Below are 15232 nucleotides of genomic sequence, written 5' to 3' on the forward strand. Positions count from 1 at the left end.
AGAACCACCCCCCGCCACCACCATCACACACACACACTTGACGGATGGCCTGTCTTAAACACACTAGGACTACAAATCTGCCCTGGTCCCAAGGGCATTTTGGGAACCAATGGAGGAGGTCTAGTGTGTGTGTGTGTGTGTGTGTGTGTGTGTGTGTGTGTGTGTTGGGGATGCAATATCTAGACACAAAGGGAGGCCCAGCAGCCAGTGAGAAGGTTGTGAATGCTGCTGGGGGGGGCCGGGGTCATTCGCTGAGCAGTGAAGGTGCTGTCAGGACAAGTGGAAGGACGAGGGTTGACCTTTGTGCTGCTTTGGAGTTCGGAAGTCGCTGCCTGAACTTGACCTGAATTTCCCACAATGCTTAGAGCCTCAGAACACAGTGCTGCACGGCCACAATATAAGAATGTGAGTAGGGGTGCATACCGGTTCCCGGTATTACCGAAATACCGGTTACTGGCGGCTACGGTATACCGTACCGAAATCAGATCCGGTTTTCGATACTTTTTATTTTTATAAAAGTGAGGCGTAATATCCTTAAACTCGCGCCCAAACCGTCGGAATTACGATGTCTATTTCGCCGTGAAACTCCGCAAACGAGTCACTTTAGAAAATCTAAAGTGTGGCTGCATGTGACTGCCAGTCTGAATGGTGGGGTCTGTAACCACTGCCAGTCTGAATGGTGGGGTCTGTAACCACTGCCAGTCTGAATGGTGGGGTCTGTAACCACTGCCAGTCTGAATGGTGGGGTCTGTAACCACTGCCAGTCTGAATGGTGGGGTCTGTAACCACTGCCAGTCTGAATGGTGGGGTCTGTAACCACTGCAAGAAGTTTATTTCTGGGAAAGGTGGCAACACATCCAAACTCCAACCAATGCTGTCTCGTATGGCAACCAAGTACCTTTGTGTTCAGGGAAGCAGCGTGCCAAGCGAGAGAGAGTTCAGTTCAGCAGGTGATATGCTACGCTGTGAAAGGGCCCGTTTGGATCCAGAGAGAGCAGATATGCTCATCTTCTTGAAGATGAATGCACGAAACTGAACTGTGATGGGATTTGTTTTCTTTCATCAGGCAAATGTTGATTTTAATGATGCTATTGGTTTTATGTGCAATGCCGAGATCTCATGATCCTTTATTTAAATTACTTAAATGAAGCTTACTTTAATATCTGGCACGACATACAACATACCATGGAACCTGTCAATTAAGTTTTTGCTCACATTAAATACAAAATAAAATCAGTCAATAAAATAAATAATGACAGTTCTTATTTCATAAAAGTCCATGACTCCAACACAATACTGAGATTATCTTTCTTTCCTTTTTTCATTTATTTTAAGGTAATGTTAAAGTCATTGACCCAATAGTGGTTACATCAGTACATGTTGTTTATTTTCTGGTGGAATAAACAAAGGGAAAAAAGGATATGTACTGTAAGGCTGAATTTTGGGTGAATGAGTGAAAAATGTTGCATTACACCTCTCGAATGTTTCTATTTAATGGACAAATATGCAATTGTGGGTTAAATATTCCAATATAGAGATGCAGCAAAGTTGAATAATCGATTAGACAATTGATAGAAACTAAATTGGCAAAGATTTTGATTGTTGAATTGAATTGATTCACCATTTAACCTGTTAAGCCCTGAGCCTGTTTGTCAGGTCTCGGGCTCGAAAATGACATTCCCAGAACAAATGACTATATCTTCACTTCTAAAAGGGGTAAATTAATAATCTTTTTTCTCAAAGCAATGATAAACCTGTGAGTTGGATGTAGAAAAGTCAGAATCAATATAGAATTTTTTTATTTTAAAGTAAATTCAGATTGAACATAGTAAAGAAATGTAAATTATAGTGTCCGTCCTAAAAAAAACATTACTTATAGTGAAAACCGATACTCACTCTCTGCCGATTGATCGGTGCTCTCTATAAATGCCGATCGGGAGAGCTGATCACATGACGTAAAATACATGACACTTTTCTCTGTGCGCGGCAAAACAAGCTCGCCAAAATGGCTTCACCGGTCTGGCAGTATTTTAAGGTGTCCGAAAAAGACAATAAAATAGCGGTATGCAACGTGTGTGAAGCAGAAATCCTGCAGCCCACCCGCTGTGACGGACCGGTGAGCGGAGCAGAACACACATTAAGAGTTAGACCTAACACACTTAGCTATTTTATCTACCTCTGGAACAAGCTGAACTAGTTATAAATATGTTTATTCTTCACTGTCGGGTCACTCATTACTGGATCAGTGAGCTGCGTGAGATACTGACGGGCTGTCAGGAGAGAGAGAGAGAGAGAGGGAGAGAGGAAAAGAGATCGCTTCCGCTAATTTCTCCCGTGTTATTATCCAAAGTGAATGTAAACTTGAATAATGTACTTCATTTGAATGTAATAATTATGTTGGTTGTTGTTTGTGGAAGCTCCAGTGAATGAGCCCCATTGAGTTTTAAACATCACTTTAAATGGAAGATACCCCATAGCCCCCACCCACTCGATCGGATCGGCGATCGGTATCGGCCGATACTGATTCCGGCGATCGGCCCCAAAATTGGCGATCGGAGCATCCCTCGCTTTAGGAATTCAACCTGTAACATATAATAAGTACCCTGTATCAAGATTGATGCAAAACAAGTGACATTTGACCTTTTTAGAGAGATTTAGAAGAAGAAAAAAACACCTCTGAGGTCATTTGGGTGCATTTACCATATCTCTGGAACCCATCGATCGATGTTGGTGATTGACACCTCTTTTTAACCGTTAGAGCCAATAGAATCGAGAGGGAGTTCCTAAATCCATCTAAACATTACCATTGGTGAATGAGAGTGATGCGCAGCCAGCATGCCCAAAACCGGAAGCTCTCATACACTCTATATGAAAACTCAGATTATTGCCATAAATGTTATGATGGATTATCAGTAATCATTTCAAAGTGACACAGAGACATTGGATTAACCTTCAGCAGCGTTTATCTGCGTTTTAATGCGCTTGAACACAACTTTTGATCATAAAACAGCAAAGGTAAAACGTATTTGCCGTTTTGGCCACGTAAAGTGAAGTTGTGTGTTGTCTTTCCTGACTTTCGCTGCCGTGAGTTCTGGTCGCACAGTGATGATACTTATACCATTGGAATCTGTGGATTCTCAGCTTTCATATGATATCTTGTTTGTGCAGATCCGATGAAGTATAAAAGATTGCTACCGTGAGTTATGTGCTAAGTGCATTAGCACCCTTTCGCTTAGTGCTAATTCAGAGGCTCGGCGTTAGAGTTGTGTTTTGTTTCGGTAAAAATTGTTCATATAGTCCGTTAGCTGAGTTTCTTCCCGTTAAGTGGGTATGACACATTCATAGGTTGTTAAATGTTAAGAAGCCCTGAGACACAGTTTCGTGAATATTGTTGTTTTTAGCCCCCGGGGGCGGGGGCTCCGGGCTTAACAGGTTAAGTTATAGTTAAATAAAAATTTCGAAAAAAGAACTGGTCCCATCTTCCCCTATTTGAATATGTACTTCACTGTGCAATAGTACATTGATTTTCTTTTGGGTGGTTGGATTGTTGGTCGGAAATTTGAAACTCACTTACGCTGACATAGTTTGGCTAGTTAAATATTTCAGCATCCGGAGTAGTAGTCTGCTATATTAATGTAACTGAGAAAAAAACAATATCCTCTCAGATGACTTTACAATATGGATAGTTTGCAGTGCTCTGTACCAGAACATGTGCTAAAGCTGCTGGGGCCCGCAGAGTGTGTGAGCAGGTCAGCTCACAGTGTAAACACAGGGTCTGGGGACCCTCAGACAAGGAGCCCTTTCTTAACCCCCGCATGTTGAGCACCACTGTTCACTGCCATAACACTCAGCTCAGGAGAGGTGGCAGACTACATAGGGCTCCACTGAGAAACACTAACCAAGCGTATAAATTCCCTTAGAAATTAATTATAGGAGCAGTGATCGTAGAATAAATCTGTCTGGGAGGAAAAACCCAAAAACCTTTTTTTCTTTTTTCTTAAAGTTGTTGTTAGGTTGTCTCTGCCACTCCCCTCCCCAAGGTCTCTGCTTTGTCTCAGACTCTGAGTTTGAAGTCTCTTTTTTTTCCAGGGCTCATTATTGAAATTCATTAATAATAAAACTAAATAAAAAACAAACTAATTCCAAATGTACAACACCTCTACAAACAAAATAAAGAGGCAAAAACCAACCCCAGACAAACAACAAAGAGCTTAGTGAGAGATTGGATTGGCTGTCTGGCGGGAGACTGCAGGGTAAATATTGGCTGAGCCTGAGAGTGCCTGTGTGTGTCTGAGCCTATAGCTAGGTGTAAATGTGCGTGCCTATGTGTACATCTTTGTGTATGTGTCTGATGGAGAGTCAACAAGTGTGCGTGTTTGGCCTGAGGTAGTTGACAGATGACCCTGCTGCCACCTACACACTAACAGCACTCACACACAGGATTACAGATCAGGCCGTTTACATCCGGACACACACACACACACACACACACACACACACACACACACACACACACACACACACACACACACACACACACACACACACACACACACACACACACACACACACACACACACACACACACACACACACACACACACACACACACACACACACACACACACACACACACACACACACACACACACACACACACACACACACACACACACACACACACACACACACACACACACACACACACACACACACACACACACACACACACACACACACACACACACACACACACACACACACACACACACACACACACACACACACACACACACACACACACACACACACACACACACACACACACACACACACACACACACACACACACACACACACACACACTACACATTTAACATCTTTGTATTCTAAGTCATGGCTGGGTCTGGCTTGATATTTGTTGAGATTTGCTACCAAACTTTAAATGTAAGTTTTCTGTACTTTACAGTTTTATGGTTATACATCTAATCATTATTTTATTTCAGGCATATTTTTGAAAATATAGAAAGTGCTTGCAATTTCTTTTTATAGTTTTTAAGTAACGTTAAAATAAATCCTATATCATTTAAAAGCTTTGAACCCTAAGATCTTCGTTTTTTACTTGGAAATGTTTCTTATTGCTGGTGAACATTGACTTAGTGAAATAATCTTCTGGAATCCATAAAACAAAACAACCAGCACTATCAACATGAGGTTTGTTGAATGGAAAACACACCGGTATTTGCATTAGTTATACAAGTGTAATGACCTCGTGCAGCAGGCATATGGTATTTCCCCACTTGTTAAAGAAAGACAGGACTGATAAGAGTCATGATAGATTAAATGACTTAAGAGTGGAACATGTTTGCAGAGGACCTACCCGTGATGTCACCCTGCAGGGACTTCACCTTCACACAGAAGTCTAACCTCCTATAACATTTCATTTGAAAATGACATGAGTAATGGCTTAAGGGTTAATCGTGTTTCCCTGACTGCTAACTGTAGGCTTAAGAGTATGCACAAACGGAGCAAGTCTACATGAAGCTGTTTCAGTTTAGGACTTTATAGGACTTTATAATACTACACCTACATATGAGATAACTGCACCACTCAATGAATCCAAGAACAGCAATGGCTAGAGACTAACACAAATTCAATCGAATCACGTGAATCCCAGTATGTAAGCAGAGGTTCGATTCCTGGCCGTGACACACTGTCTGCACTGTGATCCCTCTATGTTCCTAGTCCCTTTCAATTTCCCTCTTCGTCTGAATAAAGAGGAAATACACCAGTGAGACCGCCCGCTCTGCTTAAAAAAAAAAGGCAGACTGTAGCTCTTTTCTCCAGCCAGAGAAATCATCAAAGCATGAGCTACATTATTCAGCCTTGCCGAGTCTGCATGACAACACAGCCGACAAACAAGAGCTCTTTTCAAACCAGACGGCCACTACAGTAGGACACAGCTATTTCAGACCACTTGTGAATTGAGCTCCCTCCAACTAGTTCAGATGATGAGAAATACAGTGAAAACTACCAGGCCATAGTAACACATACATGAATAATCATACATTCACTGTGCACTGCTGGTATTTATCCACACAAGTATTTGACTTTTTTTTTGCAGCCAAGGCCAACACACACACACACACACACACACACACACACACACACACACACACACACACACACACACACACACACACACCACACACACACACACACACACACACACACACACACACACACACACACACACACACACACACACACACACACACACACACACACACACACACACACACACACACACACACACACACACACACACACACACACACACACACACACACACACACACACACACACACACACACACACCACACACACACACACACACACACACACACACACACACACACACACACACACACACACACACACACACACACACACACACACACACACACACACACACACACACACACACACACACACACACACACACACACACCAAATCTACAACTAATATCCTGCGTTCACCAGGCCTGGCCCCAATGGAAATTACACATCACTGTAACTCTGTCCGTCCGTCTGTAGCTTGTCTGTCTGTCTGTCTGTCTGTCTGTCTGTCTGTCTGTCTGTCTGTCTGTCTGTCTCTGTCTCTGTCTGTCTGTCTCTGTCTGTCTCTGTCTGTCTGTCTCTGTCTGTCTGTCTGTCTGTCTGTCTTTGCCTGCTCTTGTGTGGGTCTGTCTGTGCCTCAGTCATAAAGATGAACATCTGCAGTGGATCCAGCAGACAGCAGTGTTAGAGCAGAGCTGATAATGATAGTTTCTCTCTGGGCTGCTCACAAGGCAGACAGACATAACATACCATTCCAGCGTTTCCTGTCTATGCTGACAGGCAAACTATTTAACCCTCTGTGGTGATCTCTCAGAGCATATGCACAGCCCCGCAGGCCTAGAAGGCTCAATCCCAAAGTTTGAATATAACATTTGGCAGAAAACCGCTAGTAGAAAAAAAACAGAACAGTTAAAGTAGGAAGAAATATTAAAGGAAACTTGCAATAAAATAGTAAATCATTCAAGTAGGTATATGTGTAATGCTAATGCTAATGATTTTTACATTAACATATACACATAGACATGTAATAGGACAAACCCATATGTTAACGGCTAGCCAATTAAAAGAGCTCACAAATAAAGTTGGATAACCACTAAAAAGTCATTATTGTAGGGTATTTTAAGTTAAATAAAAACTTTAAACACGAGTAAGTACTCTAATGAGTAAGTACTCTAATGTCACCATGATGTTTATATTAGACAGCAGACATACAGTGCCATACAGTAGTATTACAGTAATAGGCTACTTTTCATAAGGAAAATGCTATCAGCCCGGGGGGAGCCGGCCAACAGCGAGTCAGAGTAATTTATGTCTGATAGTCCTCCTTCTGCTGCTACACTGTATGAAAGGGATTAGGCACTAAAGACTCCTGGTAGCTTTTTAACGTTGAGGAGAAACGCAACAAATGTTACTCACATATCTCCATTCCCTGTGGCTGGGAAGCGGTGCAGTTGCAGGAGCAGGTGACATTGGAGTTGCCGGGGCCGCCAGGGGCCGTTAGGTTTTGCATGGGGCTGGGCGGACCGGGACACCACTCCGGAGAGAGAGCCGCCGCCGCCGCCACTGTCGGGGCCCCACGACTGGAAAACAACAAAAAACTTCCCGGCAGCGGCAGCGCAGTCCGCCGCTACAGTAACTCCCGACAGTTTCGCACTTATTTTCCACGGTTATTCTCACGCCATGTTTGACTCTGAGCGGCACACAGAGTGAATTAGAAGGAGATTTGGGGACGGGCCATTGCCATTGCCACGGGCTAACGCATTGTAGAGTGTTTTCCGTTCCTTCCTCCGCCGCCGAGAGCAGCTGTCCTTCCTCTACTACAGCAGAGCAAACAGCGGGCTGAGGCCTCGCCCACACACTGAAAGACTGACACTCTGGCCAATCAGAGGGCTCCAGAGGAGGGACAGACAGGGGGAAAGAGACGTGCTGCCTTCAGGAGCAGACAGAAATACAGCGATTCTAACTTCAACCGGTGGCCATTTTTATAAAATACCATATAGGCCTAATCTCAGACTGAAAAAATACAAACTGGAAGTGTCTGGATTTCAAATACAGGCATCATGTGACAGGGCGTGTAAATGTCTTATGAGGGTAGCGATTGAACTGACTCAAAATACATTTTTGTTGTTAACATTAAAGGGGAAATATTGGTTGGATGATGCAAATAGGAGATGCAACATTTTACCATTTGATAAGTAACTTTTTGTACACATACTATAGGAATACTCATACGAAATTGAACAAATGTTCTTGTTATAGAGGCTTAAATTACCTCACCAAAAGAACAGTGTTTAGCACGTCACAGCAAGTTACTGTCTTTAAATGAGTAAAATACTATTTGTTTGTGCAGGGGCCCCTGTTTCAGTCAAGCTTGTTGTGGTGCTGTCTTTTGAGAGTAGTTAATATTCATGAGGTGCTTGCATATATTAGCTGCAGATTGCATTAATTGGCTCTTTTGCTGCCTGACCATTAGTACAATTGCAATTTATACAACTGAGAGGGCTGCAACTGTTTATCAGCTTCATACGTTTTTGCTTGAAGCAGCTTAAAAAACTAAAAGAAAAGGTTTTAGCCATAACACTTTTACTGTTTCCCTGCAGAATGAGTAAAGCATCAATTATTTCTAAAGTTAAAGTTTACCAAAATGAATGTACTGTTATTGAAAGGTCCACACAGTTTGTCACTAAAAAGACCTGAATGTGCATTGACATACATATTCACAACTACAATGTAGAATTGTACTAGGAAGACTTGAAGGCATCATCAGAGTAGGGATGGGGCAGGGGTTATATGTTTGTGTGTGTGTGCCCCCCCCCTTCGGCTGACCTGACTCAGAAGGCTAGCAGACGGCCGGGTCGCAGTTGACAATGGCTGTGGGAGAGCAGAGCAGGGGAGAGGGGGGGTGGGGGGGTTGGGACAGCCAGGTCTGGTGTGTTATTTGGGGAGGGTGGGGTGAGCGTTTCCAGTTTCACTCCCTTGTTACGGTGGGCCGCAGCCAATAGAGACGGCCCTTTGAAGGGGCTAACCTTGAGGTGACCCCCCGCACCAGTCTTGTGGTTCAGGGGCACATGTGTAGCATAGAACCACACATACACACACACACACACACACACACACACACACACACACACACACACACACACACACACACACACACAAACAAACAAACACAACACTGTCTTCAGTCTATAAATAAACTAAGCTGTTCAAATCAGAGAGAGGCTCTGAACTTCAGTCTTGACCAGCAGGTCGTTAAAGGGTCTTTAGGTGGCCCCTCACAAAGTGTTCCTTACTTCAGGTACACAGGGGAGAGAGAGAGAGAGAGAGAGAGACAAGATCGAGCTAGAGTGAGAGAGCGAGAGACTGAGATGAGCGATAGAGTATGAGATCGAAAGAGAGAGAGAGAGAGAGAGAGAGAGAGAGAGAGAGAGAGAGAGAGAATAAAGCAGGGGGTCTGTCAGTGGTTGGCTCTATTCTGCAGTAAATTATAAAAGTATCATATTTAAATGCCTGATCCAGGGGTGGTCTCTATTTTAATTCTGAAAGCACCATTAACCAACACAACTGACCTCTGTGAAGGAAAATAAGTTAATGGGAAAAGCAAAGAGCTCGAACAGATGTTGTGCATTAATTGCCGCATCACTAGCCAAGTTCTATATTCCATCATATGAAAATATTTTCCTTGACGGCTTTGACACTCCTTCATGAGCGCACTAACACTTTTGGAATGGGAGAAAAAATAGGCGCGTGACCCTGACGCAATTTACAAACGCATGGCAGCTGTCATAATTGTATTGAAGCAACAAATTGAGGCGCTGCTGTCTTGTCAGCTAAAGCAGAATTATCCATTGAGACACTGAGGATAGTTTTTCCGCCTTAATGGGAGGTCATTTTGGTGTCCTCACACAGACACATATAAAACACACCCCAGACAAGCTCTCATATACACCCCGACTCACACACATTGATTCTCGCTATTGCAACCTACCTCTATCCACTCAAAAACACCCCACCACCGCCAAACACTCACAAACACTCAGACACACACGCAGTCTGTCTGGAGCGTCAATTGAGTCCCCCGGGGAGCACGCAGGGTGACACCACTAACAGGCCAGACCAGACAGCCAGCAGACAGATAAATACTAGGCACGGCTGAATACCAAATGCACTCTAGTCTACCAGCTCCCCTACCATCCCCCCTGACTGCAGTCTGCACACACACACTGACACACACACTCTGCACACATAGCCTCTCTGTGTCTCTCTCAGGAAACGTCTGTCTCATCTTGTATATGAGGAATACTAACTTTAGGGTTATGTTGCCTGGTATGTGCATGAGTATAATTAAAGAACTTTGCATACTTTACACATGGGTCATGCTGAATCAGGAGTTTTACGTGTGTTTCTGTTGTGTTTGTTTGAATCAAAGCATTACATGCTCATGTAATGCCTAACATATTTGACATTAGAAACAGGCAGGAAAGGAAACACCCCCACCATGTGTCTGCTCATAACCAGCACTCCTGATCACATTACCACTCCACATATGAAGCCTGTTTTGTGTATGTGTGTTCTGATATAATCCATATTTGAAGATGAAGTTTAAGAAGAGGTTTCCCTCTTGTGTTGTCATCATGTGAAGGACTAAAAAGGTATAGAAGAAACATTTTCACTCCTATATTTTCTGATCAGCCTCAGATGTGTGAATGTTTAGTCGAGATGTGAAGAGACCATCAGGTATGTGATCGTGCTGATGTTGTTACAGCTGCACAGTAAAGGCCTCAGTGGTAATGGAGCATCCCTCACTTTAAATACAGGCCTGAACCCTGAACTTGTTTGCTGCTGTTGTGCAGACACCACTTCAGAGCGCCATCTTGTGGCTCTACTTGGAAAAGCTCAGTTTGATGCACCATCCCAAACATGGACTGGAGAAGCTGCTCCACTTGTTTGGTATTGCTTCAGTTCTCCTCTTCTTTTACTTTTTGAAACCAAGCCGTCTCCCGGGAACAGGTTTAAGCTTTAAATCAATTACGACTCGTCTTCATCAGAAACCCTGAGGGAACACAGAGGAGGAATCAGTCCCATCCTTCAGCCTTTACAGAGATGTGCTCTGTTCCTGCAGAGACTACAAGGCTGTGAGACTATTCTAAATGAAAACTGAGCACACACAAATCCATTTCAATCGTAGTGTAGGAAAGCTCAGGCAATAATTCTAAGCAAAGCCTCTTTCTTGTGTGAAAATAACATGTATCCTGAATGGCAGGGGTGTTTTACTGTCTTTTACATTCAAATATTCTTGAAAAAAATATAATATATTACCTGCTTACAGAATAATATAGTAAATGTAATTGTATCTCTGTATCACATATGGGCTGATTCTCTATCCTCTCCTTGTGGGTTCTTCTGGTCAGGGGCGGTATGTTTTGGACAACGGTGTTCCTCCACCTTTATCGCATGAGGGACGCTGCACAGATTTGACTCATCATGACGTTTACTTGTCACAAGTAGTCCAAAATCAGATTGTGAAACAAATTATGTATTGAGCTATCAAGGAAGCTTTCAAAACATTTGTCAAATTAACCCCTATGATGTCAAAAGGTGAAGACTCTAGATGAGCAATTTACTTTATTTAATCCTAAAATTACAAACTGGAGCAATGTTCATGGCAGCCTTTAAGATGTTTCATTGAATGGCAGCAGGTCTCTGCAGTCAGTACACTTTAACACAAAGAACAACTTACCTGAAACACTTTGATATACTCAATGCAATCAAGCCAGCTTATAATGGCGCGTTTCCACTGCAGCGCGGAGCCCCGTTTAAGAGAGCTGTGACGTCAGCGGCCCGTTTTTGGTTGCGTTTCCTCTTGGCCTAGTACCGGCCGGCGGGTCCTAATTCACAGTTTTTCTGGCCCCATAAAATCGTGGTTCTAGGGCCAGGAACAACCAGGCTGAGTCGGGCTGAGTATGCTAAACTAGAGAGAGCATCGCTGGCAAGGGGGCTACAACTACAACAAGATGAACATATTTGACCGTGATTTAATTCTAATACACATTTCAAAATGATGCCGAAGTAACAACATACTGATACCGGTTAGTAAAAACCATGAATTAATGCTTTGACAAGTCTGCAGACAGACGGCAGGCGAAAAACCTTTTAAAATGCGTGTTTTCTAAATGGACATCGGCTAAGCTAACGCAATATATGCTCCGACCGTCCACACTCACAACAACGGCCTATACAGACATAAATAAAGCAGCGACTGTATTCACCATGACACAGGCAGTCTGTGGTTTGTACTTGTTTAACTTTTGTCTAGTTTCTGAACATATATGAGGAGCTGTGAGCTCTGAGTGCTAACAGCTAACGGCTGTGTTGTTTTTCTGGGGTTCTCATTGAAGATGACGTCACGGCTCCGCCTACACTGCGTTACTATAGATACTACCCCAGTTCCTAAACTGTAATGGAAATGCGCCATAAAGTGAGCCAGTCCTAACGAGGCCTAGCCATACCGAGCGAGGCCGTGTAGTGGAAATGCGCCATAAGAGTATCATCTCCAGTGAAATAGTGTCTATCCTGTATCTCTAATGCCAGTTTATTAAAAAAACAACCTAATGTGACTGCAGCCTCTATCATGGGACTTTTGTGATCAAAGCATGACGATGATCCATTTTGACTTTGACATAACATTTGCAGTCAGACTAATAACTAAAATCACCCCATGACTTCTGTGTGGAATCAGTTTTACTGAATGCTATTCCAAATGTCAGAACAAAAGATGGATATGACTCAGCCTTAATACCAAGGCTGAATGGGATTCATGAATTAACCGCAATGCATCTCACCAGCTGACAGAGCTGGAGAGCGAGAGGGGGGGGGGGGGGGGGGGGGGGGGGGCAAAGAAAGAGTGTGTTTGCAGTGTCTCAGCGTCTTCAGCAAAGTAACAGAAAGGCTCCAGACAGTCAGATTGCAGAGCGAAGAGCTGCGTTCAATAAAAACGTCTGGCATGCCAAATCATATTCACTACTTCCTGCCCTCGTCTGGCTGCAGTGCCCTGTCATATCCTGTCCGCACAGGTGCACCAACACACACACACACACACACACACACACACACACACACACACACACACACACACACACACACACACACACACACACACACACACACACACACACACACACACACACACACACACACACACACACACCACACACACACACACCTCGCCTCCACCCCTGTCATTTTCAAAAGGCACCCCTCCCTACCTCTCTTACTGCCGCAGGCACCACTGCAATGACACCACAGCAAACACTAAAAGTTATGTGTAAGAGAGAGAGAGAAAGAGAAGAAGACAGACAGACAGACAGACAGGCAGACAGACAGACACACACACACAGACAGACAGACAGACAGACAGACAGACACTCAGACAGACAGACAGACAGACACACACAGACAGACAGACAGACAGACAGACACAGACAGACAGACAGACACACACAGACAGACAGACAGACAGACAGACAGACAGACAGACAGACAGACACAGACAGACAGACACACACAGACAGACAGACAGACAGACACAGACAGACAGACAGACAGACAGACACTCAGACAGACAGACAGACAGACAGACAGACAGACAGACACACACACACACACAGACAGACAGACAGACAGACAGACAGACAGACAGACAGACAGACAGACAGACAGACAGACTTGAATAAGAGATCAAGAAGGAGATAGACAGAACCTTAAGTAGAGGATACTTTATCAGTGAATGAATAAATGAAGAAAGGACAAGAGAAGAAGAAAAGAGGAAAGAAGGAAATAATAGAAGAAGAAAAGAGGGTGCAGATAGTAGGAGAAAAAGGAGGAAAGAAGATAAGAAGAGAAGGAAAGAAGAGGAAGAATGAGGTAAGCAGAAGCTGGAGTCAGAGCGCGTGTCACCCAGAGACAGAGAGAGAGTAGATAATCAGCAGGTATTGAGCTGCTGAGCATTGTAATGGCTGTCTGCCCAGCTGGGCCGATGAGCTCATGTCTGGCTTTAATGCCAATCTCCTGAACTGGCACACTGCTCGGCAAGGGGGGGGGGGGGGCAGATGCAATGCCTCCGCTCTACCACCGCCAGAGAAAGGACGGAGCACAGCTGAGAGAGGACGAGGAAGACGAGGAAAAGAGACAGAACAGAGACTGAGAGTCTGAGAGGGCCAAGGTGCGTGTGGCGGGGTGTGTGTGTGTGCCCGTCAGCAACTTCCGTCAGTACACTGATAAGAGCCCCGAACCAGACGGCAATGTGTGTGTGTGTGTGTGTGTGTGTGTGTGTGTGTGTGTGTGTGTGTGTGTGTGTGTGTGTGTGTGTGTGGCAGGTTACAGCCTCCTGCTGTTAGGAGACAAAACACATACACCCATATTGCTCAAACATGGCATCAGAATATATTTCGATGCCATGAACAAAAACCAAAACATATATTTGGGGTGGTCAGATGATATTACCGTATTTAGGCAAACACAGAGTTCTCAAACTAGTGAGTGTGACCCTGGACCATGCCCCTGGACCATGCCCCTGGACTATGCCCCTGGCTGCAGGACAACTTAACGATGGCACTGAGCAGCTGCCCGCTGTATAATAATCCCTCTCTGTACAGGAATCTGTAAACTGAGATTCATATTTACTATGGACAACTATTGGTTGACTCAAACGTGTGTGATCATCATCGCTCATGTTGCTTGCCCTTTCTGCTATTTAGCAATATTCGCACATGATAAGCACAATGTTTATATTAACAATAGATATGCTTGCAAAACAAGTCATAACTTGTAACATCTATTATCTTTTTTCCTGGCAATGCTGATGCTGATTCAAGAACAATCCTGAGGCAAAATGATTATTACCCAACAATGGCACCTGCCAGTCAAACTGTTTACTGCTAACACACCCAATCCATCTCATTACTATTTTGTTGTCTACATTTTTATTATAGGTCAAATGTTTGACATTCACTGTCATCCCCTTCACTCCCCCCTCCCCTCACCCATTGCCCCCCCACACACAGTGTACAAGTATGATGTCCATTTTAAATGTTGTGTTATCACTATCTTTATA

At 43.9% G+C, this 15232-nt stretch overlaps 1 protein-coding gene across 1 annotated transcript in view; it reads right to left on the reverse strand.

Moving 5' to 3' along the window:
- ldlrad4b (low density lipoprotein receptor class A domain containing 4b) overlaps nt 1-7943 on the reverse strand; it is a 31225-nt gene extending 23282 nt beyond the window's left edge. The window contains exon 1 of the mRNA XM_034149379.1: nt 7537-7943. Within this exon, the coding sequence (XP_034005270.1) occupies nt 7537-7630 (94 nt within the window). The 5' untranslated portion in view covers nt 7631-7943. The remainder of the gene's footprint in view (nt 1-7536) is intronic.
- Between the last annotated feature and the right edge of the window lie 7289 nt (nt 7944-15232).

The sequence above is a fragment of the Trematomus bernacchii genome, unplaced genomic scaffold (assembly GCF_902827165.1).
Source record: "Trematomus bernacchii unplaced genomic scaffold, fTreBer1.1, whole genome shotgun sequence".
Lineage (NCBI taxonomy): Eukaryota > Metazoa > Chordata > Actinopteri > Perciformes > Nototheniidae > Trematomus > Trematomus bernacchii.